The 24,892-nt window shown below is 45.9% G+C and overlaps 1 protein-coding gene across 1 annotated transcript in view; it reads left to right on the top strand.

Annotated features, from left to right (window-relative positions):
• The window catches only part of KATNIP (katanin interacting protein), a 229,622-nt gene that overhangs the window by 4,306 nt on the left and 200,424 nt on the right, over window positions 1–24,892 (top strand). Inside the window, exon 2 of the mRNA XM_070362218.1 lies at window positions 16,035–16,090. Coding sequence (XP_070218319.1) covers window positions 16,035–16,090 — 56 coding nt within the window. The remainder of the gene's footprint in view (window positions 1–16,034; window positions 16,091–24,892) is intronic.

The following is a 24,892-nucleotide window of genomic DNA, read 5'->3' as shown; positions in this document are numbered from 1 at the left end:
ATTCAAAGGATCCCTTTTTCCTTTGCAATTTTATAAACTTTGATCTCTACACAGTTTTGCAGGCACATATCTATTGGGTAAAGTGAAGCATACCTTGATGAATTATGATTCTAGCCAACTAGATAGATAAGCCAAGCCCAGCCTTGTTAGAAAGATGTTTACTTCCTAATCTCACAGAAGTTTAAATATCTGCTAAGTATCCCCAGACTGGATTGTAGTTTGGTGTATTCCACCTGTGCTAATCACCATAGCTTTTCACAACATTTTCCCCTAGCTCATTGGGTTTGGCTTTCGGCAGATTCTGTCTGGCTCTGAGATGAAGGTATTGTAATGCTCATAGGTTTTCTGAGCCAAATAACTCTGGACTTGGATCTCAGTGGTATACTCTGACCTCAGTTTTCTGAGTCTCAGTTTCTCTGAGCCTCAGTTTTCCTGTCAATAAAGTGGAGATGATACTGAAGCTTGCCTTGTTTTGTATGCCAATTCGTTGGTGAATCTATAATTGTGGATTCAAGGAGACTTATGTGCAAACACACTTTACTCCAAATCTGGCGTGTGAAAAGCACTCCTACATGGAGGTTATGCTGTTATTACCTGCCATTGTGCAGATTTCTTCTGTACTGCTGACAGAAGAGGGAGAAGGGAACCTGGCGAAGCTCGCTAACAAATAATCATCTTGGCACTTAGCTCACTCTTTGTTTAAAAGAAATCCCAATGTTTGACATGGTTTATTTACACAAAAGTAAATTGGCAGTGTAGGAGTCTTCTGCCTCTGAAAATGTTCACCTTTATGTCAAAGTGGAATTCCCCCCCATGCTTTTAAAATATGAGATAGCTGAGAGAAAAAAAAATTCTCCTCAGTTTTGCAGGAACATGATAATTAGACAAAAGTTCAGCGCATCGAGATAATTAGATAGGATTTTAAAGCTACGCGTTTGCTTTAGTTCCCCCCAGAGCAAATATTCGACGTCTCCCCTATTTATACTGTTCATTTGCTTAGCAAACTTTCTCTAAGAATTAATAATGCCAACATGAAATTTAGCCTCGCTTGTCTAAATAACCCCAAACTGCAAAACGGGTGATAGTTGAATTAGTATGGTTTTGCAGAAAGTACACTGTCAGCGTGTCTCATCTTTTCTGTCCTTGGGCGGTGTTTACCTGGGGTCCTGGTGATTTGTCTGTTTCTCTTCCTACTGAAAATAAATCAAGCCAAAATAATAATAATAACAATAAAATAAAACAAAGAAAGCATTCAGCAGGCAAAATAAATGTGTGGTCCATGTCGTCTGTGTGTTGGTTCTCTTCCCCTTCCTCCTTGGCTTCAGTCCTTCTATCTGATTGATTTCTTTTCCCTTGCCGTTCCTCAGCATTCATTCCATCCTGGAGTTTTAGCTCACAGGAACTTGGCACACTCTGTTTTGTTTATTTTTCTTTGGGGCATTCTTTCAGTGACTCCACATTTCAGCGCCTCCTGTGCACTGGGATCCAGAGACATCAAGATGAATTAGACTGAATCCAGGTGAAGAGGGGCTGGGAGCTCAGTGTACTCTTCTCCGCGTTCTCTGTAAAGTTGATTTTTAAAGACATAAGTTACAATTTTTTTTATCCTTAAAAAACAGAGATGGAGAAAATTTGAAAATGAAATCTTTATATCAGAGGTTGCAAACTGAGAGCCTCTGGCTGAGTCAGCCCACGAGCATATTTATTTGGCCCATAATTTTTTTCTTTCAATTTTTTTGAATATGTTGTCACCACTGAAAAACTGGAAGATTTCTCATAAATCTCCAATTATGTTTTTTTTTAAATACTGGAAAAGTCAATTTATGAATCCCAATATATATCAATAAAGTTAATATCAAATTGAAATTCAGCATGGCAGGAGTTCCCTCTGCGGGAGCTATGTGGAGACCACCCCCTAAGAAGAGAAGATCTCTTTCCAGTCCATCACAGCCCCGACCTGGCTGGCTTCCCTCGTTGCCTCTGATAGCTACGTGGGCCCCTGTAGGTATTTGAAGTTACAGTCCTGCCCTAGTATTAACTGGGACCATTTTGAAAATCCCTGTACACTTTAGCGTGTACCACACTGTGCTTTGCTTCTTCTTTTAGCTTTAATCTGGGAGAAAAGAAAGGGGAGGCCTTATATTCTCTTCCCTTAAGAACTTCAGAGTTGGGTGAGAAAGCCATACATAAACATAACTTTAGTCCAACTTGGTGATCCCCAGAAGATAACATTTGTAAAGGTGTTCCCCACGCCCAAAGCACTCTGGTCCACTGCTGGCTTTTGTAAATAAAGTTTTATTGGAACAGAGCCACACCTATTTATGTACAAACGTACACCCACAGTCCATGGCTGTTTTCATGCTTCAGTGGCAGAGTTGACTCATTGAGACAGGGACCATATGGCCCGCAAAGCCAAAAATATTTGCTGTCTGGCCCTTCACAGGAGGAGTTTGCCAACATCAGCTGCAGAGGACTCAGTTTGGTCCTTTCGATGGCTCAATATGCTGCTGTAATTATGCTCATTTTGTACTACGAGCTAGTCAGTGGCAGAACCAGGACTCGTTTGAGTAAAGTCTACATTCTAGTGTGTCATCAAAGACCTGTCCCTGCCAGTGCTGACCCGGTTCTCACACCTGGGGAGCGAGTCTGCGAGCCTGGGGAGCGAGTCTGCAAGCGAGGCTTGCCCTTTAGGCTGGTGAAAGAAAAAACACAGTTTAAAAGACACCATCCCGAACTACTTTCCCAGCTCTCCCTGGACTCTGAGGCTGCTCCTCTATTCCCACGTAGGAGGGGGCTTACAAGAAGCAACATGGGTGGTTAGAAGGAGGAGCTTGGAGCTGTTTATAGAGTACTTTGTGTAGGAATAAGAAAGCATCCTTGTCCTCCACATACCTTGTCCAATACCCTGGGCTGACTATTGATGCCCCATGGGGTTTTGAATAGCCTGAGCCTTGTAGACCTAGAACAGTTGCCCTGTGGACATAGAACCTTTAACCAGAGAATTTCCCTGGGGAAGCTGTCCCCTCCCTTCCCCTATCCCTCAGTTGGCCTGCTGGTGTCCCCCTCCACCCCCTGCCCCCATCCCTGTCATTTTCAGATACTCACCCACCCATTCCCATGCTCAGAGGCTTTATACTGGGGCTATAGATGTGTTTTCCTACATTTAAAAATAATGTTCTGCTGCTAAGCTGTGTCCGACTCTTTGCAACCCCATGGACTGCAGCCCAGCAGGCCTCCTTGTCCATCACTATCTCCTGGAGTTTGCTCAAATTCATGTCCATTGAGTCAGTGATGCCATCCAACCATCTCATCCTCTGTCGCTCCCTTCTCCTCCTGCCTTAAATCTTTCCCAGCATCAGGGGCTTTTCCAATGAATCAGTTCTTTCCATCAGATGGAGCTTCAGCTTCAGCATCAGTCCTTCCAATGTATAGTCAGGGTTAGTTTCCCATAAAACCTGGACTTTTAATGTCTCCCAGTAAAGTGGAGCTTTAGCCCCACAGGGCCTGCCTTCCTACACAGCCCCAGTCCTCCAGCACTAAACAGTGGCCACCCTCTTGACCTTGGACTTGCGATGACAGTTTGACTCAGTCTTCTGGCTGGTGGTGCCAGTCATCAAGTGTTTACTTCTTACATTGAGTACACTGGGCTGGCCTTCAGGCATCTGTGATTTCAACCCCTAGCCAAGCCACCTGGGGAAGCTGGCCTCAATCATTCCAGTATCCTTTCCCACCTCCCTGCCTTGCCTTTTCTCTGCTCCCTGCCAGCCGTGCCCTTCTCTCAAGTCACTTCATGCCATAGATTAACAGTGACTGGTGTCACGTGTGGAATTAGCTCCTCTCACGTGGTTCTGGATCCCATGACCTCTCAGGAGTGGTGCTAGATCACGGTTACTGGGCTCTGCACCTTTCTCCCTCTCTGTGCAAGGGAGAGAGACCCACTCTTGTTTCTTTGCATGCCCAACACTTGGCCCAAGGACTGGCACAGGGAGATGCCCATGAGTGTTTGCTGGGTTGACATTGTAACCAGGAAAGAGATGAGCCCATTTACTTGATCCTTAGTGAATTTCTGGCTGGTCTCCATAAAGCAGAGAAAAAGCCCTTGTAGCCAAGCCTCCAGGCCAAGTTCCAGAGACCTCGGCTGGTTTCTGTTTTTCTGGTGGACAAGGATGGTTCATCCAGACTTTGTACTTTGCAATCATTCAACCCGTCTTAACTATATTCTAGCCTAGCTACCTTTACTACACCCCAGAGCCTCTAGTTGTATTTTGTTCTTCCTCTACTTTTCATTTAGTGTTCCTATGCTCCCCCCTTCTCTATCCCAGTGAAGTCCCGGTCACTGCTGTCTCCCATCTCATCTTGGAGCCTGATGCTACCTTGACCACCCTGGGCTGATGGATTCTTCAGACACGGCCCCTGACTTACGTCCCTCGGGGATAGTAAAGCTACAGGTGAATGCAGCATCACATATGTCTAGTCACCAACCACTGGACCCCTGCAGGGACCATGACACTTTTCTAAACTCTAGTGAACTTGAACTTCATGATGTGTGTATGTGTGTGTGTGGGTCCTCTCCAAAGAGGCCCAAAATAATTAGATACATTGTATAAATCCACATAAAATCACAGAAGGTTAAAGCTGGAAGGGACCTGACAGATGTAGTCTAGGATCCCATCTGGGGATGCTGATATATCTCAGAGCCCTGAAGATCCTGTAGAGATGTCATAGATGTAGAAGCCTGCAGGGACCGGGCAGGTAATATAACACAGCGGCAGCCAGGGTTTGTTTCATTATGCTGCTTTGCGTCAGGTTCTTTCAACACCTGAATATATTTTGCATATCTGGGAATTTCCTAAAGAAATCTGCCCTCTACTAATTTCTTAAAGCTTGTGGCTTCCTCCGTCTCGGTCCTCTATGTTGTTGCTGTTTAGTTGCTAAGTTGTGTCCAACTCTTTTGTGACCCCACGGACTGTAGTCCCCCAGGCTTCTCCTCTGTCCATGGGATTCTCCAGGCAAAAATACTAGAAAGTGAAAGTAGCTCAGTCGTGTCCGACTCTTTGTGACCCGATGGACTATACAGTCCATGGGATTCTCCAGGCCAGAATACTGAGTGGGTAGCCTTTCTCTTCTTCAGGGGATCTTCCCAACCCAGGGATCGAACCCAGGTGTCCCACATTGCAGGCGGATTCTTTACCAGCTGAGCTATCAGGGAAGCCCCTAGGGTTGCTATTCCCTTCTCCAGGGGATCTTCCTGACCCAGGGATTGAACCTGAGTCTCCTGCATTGGCAGGCAGGTTCTTTATCATTGAGCCACCAGGGAAGCCCTCTGTCATCTCTACAATAGAGATAATAAAGGTATTCACCTCCTAAGGTTGTTGTGAGAATTAAATACATTAATAGCTGCCCAGCCCTTAGATCAAGGGTTAGCACGTAAAAAGTACACATGTAAGTACTTATGATGACAATGATTCATTCTCCCAGAAACGTGAACCCATGAACCTTCACTTGCATCTTTACTGTAGGGAAAAAACTGTGAGACCTGCTGATAAATGGCAACTTGGACTTGACCTCAGTGGCAGAGAGACAACTGGGGAGATGGGTGGGGGTAAGGAACCAGAGGGTACCACGCCATCTGGCGGGCCATTGCCCTCAGCTCCCAACAACTGTTGCTAGGCAGGAACACAGACCCCATGTCAACTGATTTTTCAGTTTTTCAAAAGAATCCAGAACTCAGGATTTATACGTGTGAAATCTGCCCAGTTTTAAATGTTAGCTGGAAAAAAAACATTGTTTTTTGGAGACCAGACAAATGTATATGGGCTAGTTTCAGCCAGTAAGTGACTTTGAATGTAGTCTGATCACTATCATTTATAAGATGTGGAGGCCATGGCATGGGGGGAGGTGGGTGGTTAAAAACCCCTGACGGGCAGCCCAGGAGTGGAGAACAAGGCCCAGATCTCTTTCAGTGCATTGCTTCTACCCCCAGGACAAAGCCTTTCTCCCAGTGAGCCTGCACAGTGGGAGTTCTGCCTCCTGCTTCCATTGGGATGGAGATTTTATTTTAACCATGCAGAGGGGAACCATAAAAACCAGGGCTGAGAATTTGGACTCTCCTCTCCTTCTCTTCAAGGGTTTCCCTGGTGGCTCAGGGGTAAAGAATCTGCCTACAAGTGCAGGAGACTTGCAGGAGATGTGGGTTCAATCCCTAGGTCAGGAAGGTGCCCTGGAGAAGGAAATGGCCACCCACTCCAGTGTTCTTGACTGGGAAATCCCAAATCCCACAGTGGGCTACAGTCCATGGGGTTACAAAAGAGTTAGACACAACTTAGAGACAAACAACACAACTCCTTCTCTTCTTGTTGATGATGCTCACCTGTTGTTGTTGAGTTGGTAACTTGTGTCTACCTCTTTGTGACCCCATGGACTGCAGCATGCCAGGCTTCCCTGTCCTTCACTATCTCCCAGAGTTTGCTCAAACTCATCCCGGAGTTGACCTAAAGGGGTTTAAATTCTGGAACTCCTCTTCCCAGCCGTGTGATCTCAGCCCAGGGTGGGGGGTAGGGGGTGGGGGTTAGTTACTTCATCTCAGTACCTAGACTCTTAAATTGTAAAATGGAGTTTAATAGTAGGATCTTCCCATAGGGCTGTTGCAAGAACCAAGTGAATTCAGTTAGAACAGTTCCCAGTACTTAATGAGCTCTCAGTAAAATTAGCTGTCAGGGGAAGGATTGCATCTTTTTCCTTGGGAATTTGGGGATCTTCTGCACAGTCTCATGTCTTCCAAGATACTATTAGTTTGGAGAGAGGGTGAAAATACCCAAAGGACACTTTAATTTGAATGCACATATACATACACATATTTTCACAAATCCAGGGGCCTCACTTGTATTCCCTGGGGAACTGGAATGGGAGGCGGGGGAGTGTGGCATGGGAGTAAGTTTGGAAGCTTGTATGATGGATACAGAGGTAGACCAAAGTCCATTTTAGCCTAGGAAGCATGTCTCACAGAGACCACCAATTAGATTACAGATGTGTGGCATTTACTTATCTTTACTATTTCAAATGAAAAAAAAATCAATATTTTTCAATTATCTCCAATGGTGTATTAAACTTACTTTGTCATATTTCATTTCGCTGTCCCGGAAAGAGCAAGGGGAAAGGGTCAAGAAAACACATTGTAAGAGAAGATGAAGTCTTTATAGCCGTTGGTAATCATGCCTCCTGCCTTTCCATTCAGATATTTGGTCATTCACTCATTCATCGATTTCAGAAATGTCTCCCCAAGCCTACTCCATTCTAGGCACTGTTCCAGGTGTGGGTAATACAGTAAGTAAAAAAAAAAAAAAAAGCCAGCCAGCAGCCTCTGATCTCACAGAGCTGATATCTAGTAAGGCAGGCAGACCGCATCATCAAAAAAAGAGATCAGATAAGTGCTGTGTAGATCAAAGTCGGGAGAGCTGGGCGCTAGTCCTCTCTGAGCAAGGGGGTCCCTTTAGGCTGAGACCTGATTGACAAGAAGACCTAGGGGGTAAGGACAAAGGCCCCGAGGCAGGAAGGGATCCTGAATCCAGGGAGAAGACTGGGAGCTGCAGAGGTGTGAACATAAAGGAGGGAAGAGGGAAGTGTACAAAGTGAAATACACCAGAGGATGGTCAAGCAGGCGAATGATGAGGTCTTATTTTTAGATGGCTGCCTGGGGTGGGGTTGGGGGGGAAGCCAGGAATAGCAGAGGCTGGAGATCTACCAGGTGGTTATTGATGAGATAACGGAGTTCACAAAGGGATGATGGAGAGGAAGTGGCAGATTGAGGATATGTTTGGGTACCAGAGATCACCAGAACTCCCTGAGATCCACGAACAGCTGTTTCTGGGAGAGGAAACAGCTAAGGTTTCCTCTGCTGCTAAGTACTAAGTAAGTTTCCTACTGCTGGGTACCTACTATGTGCAGGACACTTCTGTGTGTGTTTGTTTGTTTGTTTGTTTTTATTGGCTGCCTCGGGTCCCAGTTGTGGCACATGGGCTCAGTTGCGGCTCTTGGGCTTAGTTACTCTGCAGCATGTGGGATCCTTAGCTCCCCAACCAGGGATTGAACCTGAGACCCCTGCATTGCAAGGCTGATGCTTAGCCACTGGAGCCCGGGGGAAGTCCCTTACATGTCCTACCTTAACCTTAAGATGGATGGAAATGGAGTCGGAACTATTAGGACTCACAAACAGGTAATGAGTGGCTGACCCAGAGCCCAGCCTCTTAGCCACCGCACAGCATCCCCCCCAGGCTCTCATCTGATTACAAAGCCCAGCCAGAGAATGCACGGCTAAGCATTTCTAAACCAAGCAAATGAGTGGAACGGTGTGCAGGTTATAAATAACCATTTCTAGCTGCCAGCTGCTGTTTAGGTTTGGAAAGGAAAAGAGGATCTTAGCATGACTTGTTTATCTTAGGTAATTTGGCAGTAAACTGGGCCCTGGGAATTTCATTTCTACAGAAAATGCAAAGGAAGAGTGACAGGGATATTGTTTCGGGTGTTCAGAAAACAGGATGGAACTCAAAGGAACAGAACCAGCCTGGAGGTGCACAAGAAGAATTTGAAGAGGAAAGTGTGTCTCGGAGCCAATGTTTGTTTACTTGGCTCCCAAACAGTCATGCTCTTTGTCTAATAGATTTTAGTTATTATGATGAGATTTCCTTAAAGAGGTCTCTCCCCACCCACATGCACAAGAAAGGGTCCATGACACAGATGAGGAAGTAATGGGAGGAGGGATTTTCCCATCTTCTGCCCTAGCTGTCTGTTAGGTTAGAAACTAGAGGCTTCTTCTTTTTTTTTTAAGTCTTTATTGAATTTGTTACAATATTGTTTCTGTATTAGGTTTTGTGTTTTTTGGCCATGAGACATGTGGGATCTTAGTTCCCCAACCAGGGATCAAACCCACACCCCTTGCACTGGCAGGCGAAGTTTTAACCACTGGACCACCTGGGAAGTCCCAAGAGGCCTCTTTTGCTGGGCCTGTCCAGAGCACTGACATTTTTTTAATTGCTTGTCAACATTAAAAATTAGAAGCTTTTTCACAAAACTGTGCTCTTCTGGAAGAATCTCACCCGACAAAACTGAGCCAACATTTCTGCCTGGAAACCAGCAGCTGGAGACGAATCATGATTCCTCACTAGGCTGGGCAGGGGCTCAGCCCTGTCCCCACCCTGCCGTTTTCCTCTGCCACACATGTCTCTGCAGAGGCTGTAGGTAGAAGCCAGGATCAAGGTTCAGAAAGCTGGGATGGGGCTGAAGGCCAGTGGGGCTGGGGCACTCCCATTCCTGGAGTTGAAGGACAGGCGGGCAGACTGCCAGGTGTAGTGAGCAGTGGATTAGCAGCTAGGCTGACGGGTTGCTAACCCAAGTTCTTTCCCTTTGTTGCTCTGTGACCTTGGGCAAGTTACCTTACTTCTCTGAGCTTCGTGGCTTTGCTGTTGCATATGACGGTGATGCTGGTTTAGTTGCTAAAGTCATACCTGACTCTTTGGCAACCCCATGGACTATAGCCCACCAGGCTCATCTGTCCGTGGGATTTCCCAGGCAAGAATCCTGGAGGGGGCTGCCATTCCCTTCTCCAGGGGATTTTCTTGACCCAGGGATCGAACCCGGGCCTTCTGCATTGCAGGCGGTTTCTTAACGGTTTGAGCCACCAGGGAAGCCTGTTGTAGATGATAGGGAATTCCAAGAACTGTCACCTGGGGAGGAACCTGGCAGTGGCAGGTGCTCAGTAAATACTTGGAAATCATGAGCCCGGGACAACCCATCTGGACAGGTTGTAATCTTCCTTTCCTTTTTTCTTTTTCCTTTCTCACCTTGTCTAGCCATTTTATTTAAAAACAAACAAACAAATCAAAAAAACCTTTACCCTCAAATAAACAAGCAGGTCACCACCAGCCTACTGGCTTAGTTTAGAGATTGTTTCAATGTCCAGAAACCATATTTCATCCTTATTTTATTCTTATCTCTTACACATTACTGACTGATGTCTTGAAAGAAGTAGTTCAGCACCTTCCCTGGTCCACTGCTTTAAGACCTCGGGCTTCCACTGCAGACGTGGGCAGAAGGCGGGGGCGGGCTTGATCCCTGGCTGGGGACCAAGATCCCGTGGTGCAGCCAAAAAAAAAAGGCAGTTTGTCCTCCGATTGTGCTTTCTTTCAAGCAAGGTCCATGGAAGCTTACTTTTTTTCCCTCCCTTGCACCTTGGATGGGAATGTCAACAGCATTTTTCACTATATTTTAAAAAAATCTGAACCAGACCTTTTGGACATTTAATATTTTAAGTCTATTCTAGTTTCTTTTTTTTTTTTTAGAGTCCAAAATACATTTTTTGTTGTTGTTGCATTCTATGTATCATGTTTTCTGGGCTTCCCTGGTGGTTCAGATGGTAAAGAATCCACCTGCAATGAGGGAGACCTGGGTTTGATCCCTGGGTTGGGAAGATCCCCTGGAGAAGGGAATAGCTACCCACTGCAGTATTCTGGCCTGGAGAATTCCATGGTCAGAGGAGCCTGGAAGGCTACAGTCCATGGGGTCACAGAGCAGAACACAACTGAGTGACTTTCACATATATCATGTTTTCTGATATACTAGTTAAATTTCTTATGCCAATTCCAATCATAGTGTGATTTCCTTTGTTTCTTGCTTTTTTTTTTTTTTTTTTGGAGTTTAGTTGCTTTACATGGTTGTGTTAGTTTCTGCTGTACAGCAAAGTATTTTAGTTTCCTGAATAGGAAATATATCCATCTAAATCCTTCAAAAATAAAAACAATATAAAAAATTTACATTGAGCAGTCGCTCTCGTGCATGTGCTTTCCAGGTGGTTCTCAGTATAAATAGAACCAATACAGTCTTATTTCCCTCTTTCACAGAGAAAAGAATCATATAATGTCAAGTTTCTGCCCCTCGAGTTTTTCACTGAACATATGGCCGTCTTATCAGCTTGCCATTCTCTCACCCAGTATTCCATTCCCTTGTGTGGATCCGCCGTATTTATTCAGCCAGTCACCCGCTGTAATAGACTTATAGGTCACTTCTCATACTTTCCATTGCAAATTACGATGCAGGGAATACCTCGTGCGTGCATTTGTTTCCTGTTTGTGGAGGTATTTCTTCCCGGTTGATTCCTAGAAATGATATTGCTAGCTTAAAGGGATACTGCCAAAAGCCTCTCTGAAGATGTTGCCAAAATCCCCTCCACAGCGCCTGCATCATTTTATACGTCTCCCAACAGTACTCTAAAAGGCCTGCTTCCCAGCTCTCGTCAGCAGTATATTGTCACATCTCTGGATTTTTGCCAGCCCAATGATTGAGATGAAGTGGCATCTCAGTGGGATATTTGCCATTTAAATGAAATGACATAGATACATAAAATGAGAACAGGATGAGCCCTCATATTTGGACAGCAGAAGAAATAAACTTCTTCAGGGATCAAACCCAGGTCTCCTACTTGGCAGGCGGATGCCAGATGCTTTACCACTGAGCCACCTGGAGAGCCCTCCTATACTGGTTTGTTTACGTATATCAATGGCTATTTTCACCCTCCAATGGCAGGGTTGAGTAGTTGCACCAGAGACCTTAAAACTGCATGACTCTATGACCTGTAAATTTTTTTTTTTTTTTAATTTTATTCTCTGGCCCTTTATAAAGAAAGCCTATTGACTCCTGACCTGGAGGAATGGATGTGAGAATACAGGAGATGAAGCAGGTGCATAGATCCTGGCCCTTAGTAGGTGTCCTGTCCAGAACATTTCTGCTGCTGCTAAGTCGCTTCAGTCGTGTCCAACTCTGTGCGACCCCATAGACAGCAGCCCACAAGGCTCCCCTGTCCCTGGGATTCTCCAGGCAAGAACACTGGAGTGGGTTGCCATTTCCATCTCCAATGCATGAAAGCGAAAAGTGAAAGTGAAGTCTCTCAGTTGTGTCCGACTCCTCGCGACCCCATGGACATCCATGGGATTTTCCAGGCAAGAGTACTGGAGTGGGGTGCCATTGCCTTCTCCAGTCCAGAACATTTAACCTTCATCATATTGGTGCCCGGTTCGTGCCCCAACCTCTGACAAGTTCCTCCTACCCCAAGCCAAAAAAAATAGAGGGAAATAATTACAATAGTTATAACTTAGGGACCTCCCTGGTGGTCCAGTGGCTAAGACTCCACATCTCCCAAAGCAGGGGGAGCTGCATTCCATCCCTGGTCGGGGAAATAGATTCCGCCTGCTGCAATTAGAGATCCCACGTGCCATAACTAAGATCAGAAATCCCACGTGTCACAATTAAGACATGGCACAGCCAAATAAATAAATAAAAATGAATATGTAAAAAAAAGCATAGATCATAAAAATTAAAAATAGTTTAATTAGAAATATCATAAAGTTATATTTTGCATATGTTTTTATCACATACCATGCATTTCCAAATGCACCAAATATTATACATGCGCATAGGTCTACATCAGTGGGTATAAAATCTTGTGTCCTGGAGACTGTTCTTTACGAGACATTTAAGGCTCTTTTCCAAGGGGAATTTTGACACTGATTTTCCCATGCCTGCCGACTTCAGAATCTAACATCCAAGGAAAATGCAACTTCCCTCTAAGTGGCAGCGATGAACATTATTATCTGCATCTAGAGCAAAGTAAAACTGAAGTGTCAGAATCTTCCAACCATTGAAAATTAATCCTAAGTGCAGATACAATCTCTCTGAAAGCCTACATGGGAGAATGGTATTGTATTTACAACAATTCAATCCAGTCATTTTTTTTTTCTTTTCCCCAGGCCCACATCTGTTTTCTAAAGTGAGGTGCACATGTAGTGTTTACATTTAGCCTTATTTATTGTTTTCTGGCCACAGCTGGCAGGGTCACCTTGCAAAATGCGGAGGAACAGCCCCTTCATTTCGCAAGCAGCATATATTGATGTTAATGTCACCTTCTTCCCCCCTCCCTGAGTCGATCTTGGTAGGAAGCCACTCAGAGGAGCTAAGTGCAGTAGACAGGCGCCATGTAATCTGGTTCCTTCTGTCCGTGGGGAGAAGGAGCCGTCTCCACACTGAGCTACCTGGAGAGGAGAGGGGCTCAGTGATGAGAGGACAGAGGCATTTGATAACAAACGTGCATAATTAGAGTGAATTATCTTCACTGGAAAATAAGCAAATTATCTTCCAATTTAATGAATAAAGAAGCTTCTAATTAACTCCGATAGAGAAATTTGCTTGCAAATTTCAGTGGTTAAGCTCTCTGTTCTTTGCATTAATATTTTCTTTTTATTGCCCACCCTAATTTTCTTTATTGCTCTTTATTGGTATCACAGAATTTTAGAGGTGGAAAGCAAACTCATTAGGTGATTCAGCCTACTTCTCATTAAAAAAAAAAAAAAAAAAAAATGAAAGAAAATATGGCCCAGAAAGAACCTGTTGGATCCTGTGAGTTATCCAAGATCTCATAACATGTCAGCAATCCCCTGGACTGGATCCTCGTGCATGTGTGTGACCAGCACGTGAAGGGCCTCCGCCGGACTCTGGGGTCTGCTGTGTTCACCCTGAACCAGCTTTGTTTCCCTCCTGCTCCTGGCCCTTGCCCTGGGCTTTGCTTGGCTCTGCAGCCATCTTACTGACTGCTAGACCTCCCTGATCTGTCCGCCCAGCAGTCCCGGTCTCCAGTCTGCTCTGTCCCCTTCCAGCTCCCGGCTCCTCATTGCATGGCCTACTACCTGGTATGTCCTCTCTGGTCTACCTTAGGGCCGACTCAGAGGCCCTCAACCAACAGCCAGAGCAGGTGTGCACAAGGGTTTGGAGGAGCCGTCCACCCTAGCTCCTGCCCCAGAGCATTAGGGATCAGAAGTCAGGTTAAAATCGACATGACAACCTGGATCACCTGATCCCTAGATCCCAGGCTATTTTTTTTAATCAATAAACTTTATTTTATGGAGCAGATTTAGGTTCATAGGGAAATTGAGTGCAAAGTACAGAGTGTTTTCATCTACCCCCTGTCCACACATGTGAAACCTCCCCCGCTATGGGCATCCTGCATCACAGTGGTATCTTTTTCTGGGCTATTTTTTTTTTTTAAGTAATTAATTAATTTTATTTTTGGCTGTGCTGGGCTTTCTCCAGTTGCAGTGTGTGGGTTTCTCCTTGCAGTGGCTCCTTTTGTTGCGGAACATGGGCCCTAGAGTTCTCAGGCTTCAGACGTTTTGGCTCAAGGGCTTAGTTGCCCCAAGGCGTGTGAAATTTTATCACACCAGGGATCAAACCCAGGTGCCCTGCGTTAGCAGTTGGATTCTCAGTCATTGGACCACCAGGGAAGTCCTTTTCTGGGTTCTTTTTCGTCTTTAAAACCCTAGGTTGTCTTAAGGCCAAAAAAAAAAAAAAAGCAAACACACACACGAAGAACCTAATCAAAGTAGGTGTCTGTGAAACACAAAGGCATGCATGCTGAGCGTGTCAGATCCATTCACTCCGTCTTGTCATTCTGTGTTTATCTGTCCCTAAAGCCAGTGGCTGGTGGCTGCTCACACGTGGAGGTAGCCTTGCTCCGGCCCTCTCTCTTCTCTCTTTCAGAATCAATTTCAAATGTTGGGGGCTGGGATTCTCATTGGCTGTGATTGGGTCAAGGGCCCATACCCAGTGGAGCATACCAAATTCAGGGTATGGGGTCATGTACAGTCATGGTTGCCACAGGATCACCCTGGGGATAGAGAGGAAGGAAAGAGAGAAGGGAGCAGTCTAGGGTGTCATCATGAGCTGAGCAGATACCTCCAATGGTGTCTGCTATACTATGATACTGTATTACCCAGCGTCTCCTACAAATAGCTACCGCTTTTCTACATCCTTTTATGTATTGGCCCAAAGTTTGGCCAGTGCCAGAGGTTCATCTTTGCACCTTTGCTTTTTCCCTTATCCTTTTTTGGAAAGAGCCTCATCCCTTGACCTGAGCTTTTTTACCAGCTATGAGCAGCTCTCTGCATCTTACTCACATGTGGACCCACCAGAAGTGACCACATGCAAAGATAAACATCTGGGACTTACCTGGCAGTCCGTGGCTAAGACTTCGTGCTCCCAGTTCAAGGAGCCCGGGTTCAATCCCCTGTCAGGGAACGAGATCCCACGTGCCACAACTAAGACCTGGCACAGCCAAATTAATTAAAAAAAGAGAGTCTTTCCTCTCTGACTCTGTCCATTTCTCTTGCCTCTCAATAAGTCATCACTCAGCCTTTCTGTTCCCACCTTCAGAATGCTCCTGGTTAACAGAACATGTGGTTGTGACATTCTCACGGATAGCCACCCGAGAGTGAAGTTGGACAATTTGTGAGACACACTGATGGTGTGCAGTGAGACTCCCATCTTATGTTCTAAAACCAAAGCGATTCATTAATTTTCCATCAGGGACTCCGTTCATAATGGCCGCTTCCATCAGAGTTGTAAAAACTGCATTTGGAGTAGCATATTTAAACATCCTGATGTCGATCTGTGAAATGTATGCACACCTTCAGTGTTAGTCTTCTAGTTTTCTGAGAAAAGCAACAATTCTCTCTGAAATTGCCCCATTATGTGAAATGGGGCTGATTACTGCTAATCCACATTTGCACCAGCACCTATGTGGCGAGATCGGAGGTTTGCGTTGCATATTGGCACGCTCTCATCAAAGGTTGTATGTATGCGCACGGTGGAAGGCATTTTATATAATTCCAAACAATTTAATAAAAATGTAATTTGACTGGGAAAAACTACAGTCTGTCGGCCCTTGCAAAGTGCAGATAATGTTCTAGATTAAAGAGCGGAGGCTTTGTTCATTATAGTCAAATAATGTGAGTGTGTGAATTACCATTTCATTGCCGTTGGTCTATTTCAAGAGTATGCCATTTTCCCATTATCATAATAGGCTACATTTTCTTAAAATCATTTGATTATGATTGGTCCCGTCTATTCAGTTTTGCAAATAAAAAGCTTTTTTGGTGATAAACTAGCTGTTTTAAAACAGCCTCAAAATCTCTGGTTCTGCTTTTGAACTGCTACAGGTCAGACTCTGCGAAAGGCTGAGAGAAGCCGGTCCTGCTCTCGGGAGAAAAAGGAGGTAAATGAGCCACTGATGAGGGCTGGTGGGAGGCAATGGAATTTAAAAGAATCTGAGGGAATGGGCTAGTGATTTAAAGATCCCTGGATCTCCTTTTCTGAGTCTCTAGCTTAAATCCCTGACCCAATGATAGTTGGCAACTGGAGTTATCAACCCAGTGTCACTAATAATCTCTTACTGAATGTATCAGTCAGTTATGGCTGTGTAACAAGTCACCCAGATTTTAGTGACTTGAAATAACTATGGGTTTAGTTCATGATTCTGAGGGTCAGCCATTTGGGCTCAGCTTCCCCTAAAGATTCTGCTGATGGGCCAGCACTTGCTGACCGCAGCTGGGCTTTATTTATGCATTGGCCATTAATAGCTGTGTCACCCTGGGGCTGTCTGAGCATCCGTTATGGTGCTTTAATTCTCCTTCAGTGTCCTCCGCTCCTCCAGCAAGCTAGACAGGTTTGTTCACATTGAGGTTCAGAGGTTCAAGAGTATAAGAGTGGAAGACTCAGAAACTCCTGAGCCTTAGGCTCAGCACTTGAACGCTGTCACTTCTGCTAGCTTCTGTTTTTTAAAGCAGATCACAAGGTCAACACAGGTTCAAGGGGAAAGGGGAAATAGGCCCCAGTTCTTCATGGGAAGAGCTACAAAATATTGAAATATACCACATACTTGAAACTAACCATTCTTGAAATTTTTGAAATGTACTAAACTGAGCCCACTGGCACTGTGCTAGGCACCAGGGCTAAGACTAAGGGAGGGATGAGAGACAGGCCTTGATTTAGGGTGTGCACAGCACCGTTGGAAGGGATGTGCCACGAGATTATCACAGTACAGTGTGAAAGTGCCAGTCCCGGGAGAGAAGGACAAAGGGTGGGATTTCAATACAGAAAAGAGATCACCTACCTCTGCCAGTGGTATCAAGAAAGGCTGATGTAAAGGTTAACTCTTGAGAGTGAGTAGTTTTCTAGGCCAGATAAACAGCATGGTCAAATGCAGAAAGATACGAATAAGGAAAGTTGCAAGGTCATTGAGCCTGAGAGGGGAAGTGGCAGGTAGGACCCGTGAATGACTGAAGGGCCCTTCGATCAAGTCCCAAGCCTGTGGGAGTTTACATTTGAGTTTTATTTAGTGGCTGATGGGAGCGGGGGTCTGAAGTCTTGGGTGCTCATCACCTATATCGACGAATCTTGAAATTCATTAACACTTCAGTACTCACACTCTTGACTGTAAACAGACCTGATTCCAAAGACAGAAGGAAACTTCTCAGGCTCAGATGCATCCAGGGGCTTAAATGGCCACAGGACCTGATTCTTCCTTCCGTAGCTCGTGGTGCTGCTGCTTCTGTGATGGCCTCGTCCCAGCCAGCTCTGAGGAGGCGGGTTAGGGTGGGCCTGCAAAGGACCCTGTGTTCTTGACTATGACTCTCATCCTCTCTCCTATTACCTCCTCTCTCAGCTGTAGTCAGAACAGCCAGCATGGCTTTCCTTCCTATATAATCGACCTTCTTGGGATGAGGGCTTGGAGATAACTGAGGAACTTGGATGCTAAGAAGACTGCAGTGTCAGCCCCCAGTGGGCACTCCAGCAGCTGAACTAGGGTGGATCTTCCCACTCCTTTCTGATGGGGGCATTTTTCTGAAGAAGTATCAAATGTGAGAGTCCTTTTGAATATACAGAGTAGAAATACTTTAGGTCAGGGGTCCCCAGCCCCCAGACCATGGACCAGTACCAGTCCACGGCCCGTTAGGAACCAAGCTGCACAGCAAGAGGGCAGCAGGTGAGCAAGTGAAGCTTCCTCTGTATTTACAGCTGCTCCTCATCACTCTCGTTACCACCTGAGCTCCACCTCCTGTCAATCAGCAGCGGCATTAGATTCTCATGGGAGTTTGAACCCTATTGTGAAATGCCCATGCGAGGGATCTAGGGACCTTATGAAAATCATCCCGAAGTCATCCCTCCTCCCATCCCACTGCTCCCCCCATGCCACCCTGATCTGCAGAAAAATTGAAAGCAAAAGTGTTAATCCCTCTGTCATGTCTGACTCTTTGCAACCCTATGGACATTAGCCCGTCAGGCTCCTCTGTCCACGGGATTTCCCAGGCAGTGGGTTGCCATTTCCTCCACCAGGGGATCTTCCCAACCCAGGGTTCCAACCTGGAGTCTGCTGCATTGCAGGCAGATTCTCTACTGTCCACAAAATCGGCCCCTGGTGCCAAAAAGGTTGGGGACCACTGCTGCTTTAGGTGGTTTTTTTCGTGCCGCTCTTAAAATTCACGATTGATTCGTTGAAAGAAAATATTTGCAGTTGTTTCATCTGGGCAATAAGATTATGGAAGTGTTTCCCCCCCCTCCTTGTGTTTTATGTACTGATTTTTATCATGAGGAATAAAGTAAACCCTAAAAATGAAAAAAGAAAAAAGCAGATGTACCTGTCTCCATGAAGATCCTTCCAGAAGCCTCAAGGTGGAGAAGCCAGAATGGGGGTGAGCACTGGCCTGCAGGCACCTGGTCTCCCCCGATTAAATGACCAAGAGCGAGTACCAGTCCTCTAAGGCCAGGAATGAATTGTTTAAACCTGAGGCCTTTGGTTGCATAATCACAGCATCTTATTTATCCACATTACAAAATTCACTGGAAAATGATGGAGCAAGGCATCCAGTAACTAGCAGAGACACTTTACCCCTCCCCTCCTCTCTCTCCTTGGCAACAGGACTCCCCTAATTGCCACTTTCCTGGCTACTCCCATCATGCCAGCCGCGGAGAGAGTTTCACATCACTCCTCTGAAAAATGCTTGAAGTGAGGGAAGACAGAGGATGGGGTTGTTTATCACAACATCCAAGTTCAATCCTGAAAGACGTTTAAAATGGTTTCAGGCCCACTGAAAAAGAGAGTGCTGACTGTCTTAGCACGACTTTTGTTTGGTTAGAAAAACAAGAGAAAGAAACTAATAGCAAGCTGCCAGGACGCTCATCCTGTACATTATAACATGCCTTTCCACCCACCTCCTCTTTCCGCATTCCTGCCCACGTTGTCTGTGAAGTCCGCACTTCCTGACTTTCTCTGCCTTACACAGGATGCCAGGTATAGCAGAAGCTTTGTCCCCATGAGAGGCAAGGGAAAGACAAGCTGGTGAGAACAAGTAGATGGGGTCCTGTGTCGTGTTCCTTCGGGGGTCGGGTATACAGGACAGCACACACCTTGGCAGGTGGACGGGCAGTTTGTATCCTGAGTGGGGATTGGGTACCATCCTGCATGGTTGTGGGCCAGCAATGCAAAGGGAGGACGAGAAGCTGTTCTCCATGAGATTGCCAGGCCACTTTCAGCTCCAAAGTTGTGTTTTATTTGGCCCATACCATGTGACAATCTTTTAAAATTAAGCGTTGTTGTTCTTTAGTCTCTGAGTCGTGTCTGACGCTTTTGCAGCCCTATGGACTGTAGCCCACCAGGCTCCTCTGTCCATGGGATTTCCCAGGCCAGAATACTGGAGTGGGTAGCCATATCCTTCTCCAGGGGATTTTCCCAACCCAGTGATCAAACCTGTGTCTCCTGCTTTGGCAGGCAGATTCTTTACCACTGAGCCACCTGGGAAGCCTGAAATTAGCTGATCACATTCAAAAATTGAGAGATTTCACCCAAAAAATGCAGGCTTCTGGCTTCTCTGCAAAATGGAGAGTGGCAACATTGAGTCCTTCCTTGTTCCTATGAGACAACAATGGGCATTTAAAAAACAAAACATTTTAGGGCTTTCCTGGTGGCTCAGTGGTAAATAATCTGCCGATCCAGGAGGATCCCACATGCCCTGGAACAACTAAGCCCATGTGCTACAGCTACTGAGACTGTGCTCTAGAGCCTGGGAACTGCAACTACTGAAACGCTTGTGGCCTAGAAACTGTACTTCGCAACAATAGAAACCACTTCAATGAGAAGCCCACTAACTGCATCTACAGAGTAGCCCTCGCTTGCTGCAACTAGAGAAAAGCCTGCACAGCAAGGAAGACCCAACACAGCCAAAAATAAATAAATACAATTTAAATGTATATGTATGTGTGTATATAAATATGTTTGGTATGCCAGGCCTTAGTTGCAGCATGTGGGTTCTGGTTTCCCAACCAGGGATCAAACCCGGACCTCCTGCATTGGGAACTCGGAGTCTTAGCCACTGGACCACCAGGGAAGTCCCTGCGTAATGACTTTTGATGAAGACGTGTCCTCTTTTAATGGGACCCTCCCTGCCCCACCCTCCACACCTGCGTGACTGCAAGCAGGTATCAGAACCAGGCCTTGGGCTGGATGCTGGATGTCAGCGGTTCACAAATGTCACAGCATGTTTGTATCACTTGGGAGCTTTTAAACAACCTTATGCTAGGAGGGATTGAAGGCAGAAGGAGAAGAGGGAAGCAGAGGATGAGATGGTTAGATAACATCACCAACTCAGTGAACATGAATTTGAGTAAACTCCAGGAGATAGTGAAGGATGGGGAAGCCTGGCGTGCTACAGTCCGTGGGGATGTACAGAGTCGGACACGACTTAGCAACCGAACGACAGGAACAACGGCCCAGGTCTCTTTCCAGATCAGTTAAATCACAATCTCTGGGGGTGTGACCGACGCATCAGAATTTTGTAATTCCCCCCAAGTGATTCTGACATGCAGCCATGGATGAGAACCAGCATTTATGTGCGTGTCTGTTATTATTTATTTTTAATTGGAGAATAATTGCTTTGCAATGTTGTGCTGGATTTTGGCATACAACAGCATGAACCAGCCATAAGTATACTTCTGCCCCTTCCCTCTTGAGCCTCTCCCCCACCCCGCCCAGTCCCACCCCTCTAGGTTGTTACAGAGTGCCGGGCTGAGCTCCCTGTCTTATTCAGCAGCTTCCCACTAGCAATCTATTTTACACATGATAGTGTATATATGAGGGCTTCCCCAGTGGTTCAGCGGTAAAGAATCTGCCTGCGATGCAGGAGACATGTGTCTGATCCCTGGGTTGGGACGATCCCCTGGAAGAGGGCATGGCAACCCACTCCAGTATTCTTGCCTGGAGAATCCCATGGACAGAGGAGCCTGGTGGGCTACAGTCCAGTGGGTTGCCAAGAGTTGGACCTAAGTGAAGCGACTGAGCACACACGCAATGTATATATGTCAATCCTAATCTCCCAATTCACTCCACCCTCCCCTTTCCCACTGTTGCCCACAGATGTTGAGAACCAGCGTTTATACTTATTAAGTTCTCAGCCTGGGTGCTTCCCCATGCACTGCATGCCTGCACTACCCCCTACTAGACAGACAAGCACACATCATAGCAGAAAAGCATAGAGGAGATCCAGATCAAAGCCCCAGCGGGTGTTGGAGGAGAGAGAGAAGACTTCCTGGAAGAGGCGGCTTTAACAGAGGCTTAGGAAGCGTGACAGTCATTTCTGAAAGAATATAGCTTGGATGGCTGGCCTGAAGTCAGTAGCTACTTTTGAAGTAGCTGGTAAAAATATCCTCCACCCCTTCTCTAGCAAGGATTCACGGCTCCTGCCTGTGGAGTTTATGTAGTGTTTCTGGCCTTTGGTCATGAATTGTTAATGATTTCTGAAATCATGGCCATTGTGGTTTACTCAAAAATCATTAGAAAGTAAATTTTTCATACAGTGTTAAAATTTTTAAAAAGCAAACAGGAAAACATAGAGGAGGAAGAAATATTTATTCATCAACCCCTTATTGATCAGGGCCCACACTGATGGCAACAGAAACACCGTGGGCTCGAGAGCAAGGTGTTGAGGACACGCCCTGCTCTAACACAGAGCCGTGGAGGCCCCAGGCCACTCTGTGAACGGAGCCCGCAGTGTGCTTCTGCTCAAATGCTTGTCCTGTGACCTTTAGCCTAGTCTCTTGACCCGTCTCACCTCATTTGATAATTCCCACCTTGGAGATTTGGTATACAGAATCAAGGCAGTGATAAAGCGCTTAGCACTGTGCATAGTAAATATTCCATAAATATTAGTTGCTACATAATTGTGATCATTCCTTAGCGTGTCTAGAATTTAACAGAGACAGCCATGGCCTTATGGAAAAGACAGCACAATTGCACTCAGAGCTGAAGGGGTCTTCCTTGCTCCCGGCGGACTGTAGGCTGATTCCAGGCTTCCGGGTTCCTGGCTGTGCGCCCCAGGCAGGCAGCTCTGGGCCCGCACTGTAAACCACTCTGAGAGCCTTTTGTGATAATGGACTGCCTCCTCATGCAGCTGATGGGAGATTCTGCAAAATGCCCCTGACAGCACTCTCCTCTGCTGAGCTCACTTTGTAAAGGACTGCAGAAGTCATTTAACTCAAGCGCCTAGAAAATGTTAAGCCTTCCCTTTGCACGCACATGTAAGTGTGCACATGCACACATGCGCACACACGAGCACTTCCTGCTGTTAACAGAGCCTTGTGGTATAAGGACTAGAGACGTCTTTCATGTTCGCCAAGCAGAGGAGGAGACTGGGATCTCAGGGGGACCCAGCAAAGCAGGGAGGCGAGGATTCAAGGTGCCTCCAGGGACCAGGCTCTCTGGACAGCTTGTCTGTGTGCCACCATGAACACGCGTTCATTCCCCTCTGGGCCCTGGACCTGGTGCTGTCTTCATACTCCTCTCTTCCAGTTATTCCTTCTCCCGGCTCAGAGGCCAGAGAGGGTCTGATCAACCTGCCTAATCAATACTAAGGGGCAGGGACTCCCCTGGTGGTCCGGTGGTTAAGAATCTGCCCGTCAATGCAGTGGACCAGGGTTCAGTCCCTGGTTGGGAAGATCCCACATGCCACAGGGCACCTGAGCCCCACGTGCCCCAACTACTGACGCCTGTGTGCCCTAGAGCCCCAGCTTCACAGCAGGAATAGCCACAGCAATCAGAAGCCCATGCACCTCAATTAGGGTCTAACACCCCAATCACCACAACTAGAGAAAACCATAGCATAGCAATGAAAACCCAGAGCAGGCAAAAATAAAATAAATAAGTGAAATTAAAAAAAAAAAAACCACTAAATACATTGAGGGGTACGATGCTCTTGACATTAGCCCCCCAGTTGCCCTCCCAAGAGACAACCATTGTAATCAATTTCTGCCCTTCCAGAAATATTCTATCTGTCCTCTCTGCCCTTACCTCCACCCCCTGCCTTTTAACACAATGATTAAGCATGCAATACATTGTTCTGGATTTTTCTTTTTACTTAACAATGTGTCTTAGAGAATATCCTGTAGCAGCACATGTATACAAATCTCATTCATTCTTTTTTATGGCTGCCTAGTATTTCACTGTGAATGAATAAAAACCCAATCCTTTATTTGACATCTTTGGAGCCAAATGTGTTTCTAATTTTTTAGAATTTAGAAAGTAATATCCAAGTATAGCCCTGGGTCAACATTCTGTAGTCAAATATATTAATATATGTGCAGGAAAATATGAATGTTTATACTACTATTCAGTGGGATAAAGACTTTAAATTTCATGTCAGTTCAGATCTGGTTTTGCTACTAAAAAATGACATATAGAGAATTGTGAAAGTGAGAAAGTGAAGTCGCTTAGTTGTGCCCGACTCTTTGCGATCCCGTGGATAGTAGCCTGCACCAAGCTCCTCCATCCATGGGATTTTCAAGGCAAGAGTACTGGAGTGGGTTGCCATTTCCTTCTCCAGGGAATCTTCCCAACCCAGGGATTGAACCCAGGTCTCTCACATTGTAGACAGACGCTTTACCGTCTGAGCCATCAGAGAAGTCCAAGATAATTGTGAACTTGTCCATAAATATATGTCTTGTTGTTGTTTAGGCTCTAAGCTGTATCTGAGTCTTTTACAACCCCATGGACTGTAGGCTGCCAAAGCTCCCCTGTCCATGGGATTCTCCAGACAAGAATACTGGAGTGGGTTGCCATTTCCTTCTCCAGGGGATCTTCCTGACCCAAGGATTGAGCCAGTGTCTTAAATCTCCTGCATTGCAGGAGGATTCTTTACCACCGAACCTCCAGGAAAGCATAAATATATAACTAGTTCCCAGTTAACACCCTGGAGAAGGAAATGGCAACCCACTCCAGTATTCTTGCCTGGAGAATTCTATGGACAAAGGAGCCTGGTGGGCTACAGTCTATGGCATTGCAAAGAGTTGGACATGACTGAGCGACTGACAAATACTTCCTGGTTAATGACTAATCTAGGCTATCAGGAGTCTTCTGCTACTATAAGAGTTCAGTTCAGTTCAGTCGCTCAGTCGTGTCCGACTCTTCATGACCCCATGAATCGCAGCACGCCAGGCCTCCCTCTCCATCACCAACTCCCGGAGTTCACCCAGACCCACGTCCATCGAGTCAGTGATGCCATCCAGCCATCTCATCCTCTGTCGTCCCCTTCTCCTCCTGCCCCCAATCCCTCCCAGCATCAGAGTCTTTTCCAATGAGTCAACTCTTTGCATGAGGTGGCCAAAGTACTGGAGTTTCAGCTTTTAGCATCATTCCCTCCAAAGAAATCCCAGGGCTGATCTCCTTCAGAATGGACTGGTTGGATCTCCTTGCAGTCCAAGGGACTCTCAAGAGTCTTCTCCAGCACCACAGTTCAAAAGCATCAATTCTTTGGCGCTCAGCCTTCTTCACAGTCCAACTCTCACATCCATACATGACCACAGGAAAAACCATAGCCTTGACTAGACGGACCTTTGTTGGCAAAGTAATGTCTCTGCTTTTGAATATGCTATCTAGGTTGGTCATAACTTTCCTTCCAAGGAGTAAGCGTCCAGTACTATAAGAGTACTGGAAAGAATATTCTAGAGCAGGCATCTCTGTGCAGTTGTGCAG

The sequence above is a fragment of the Bos mutus genome, chromosome 25 (assembly GCF_027580195.1).
Source record: "Bos mutus isolate GX-2022 chromosome 25, NWIPB_WYAK_1.1, whole genome shotgun sequence".
NCBI classification, from domain to species: Eukaryota; Metazoa; Chordata; class Mammalia; order Artiodactyla; family Bovidae; genus Bos; species Bos mutus.
This window is presented reverse-complemented; position numbering and strand designations above follow the sequence as displayed.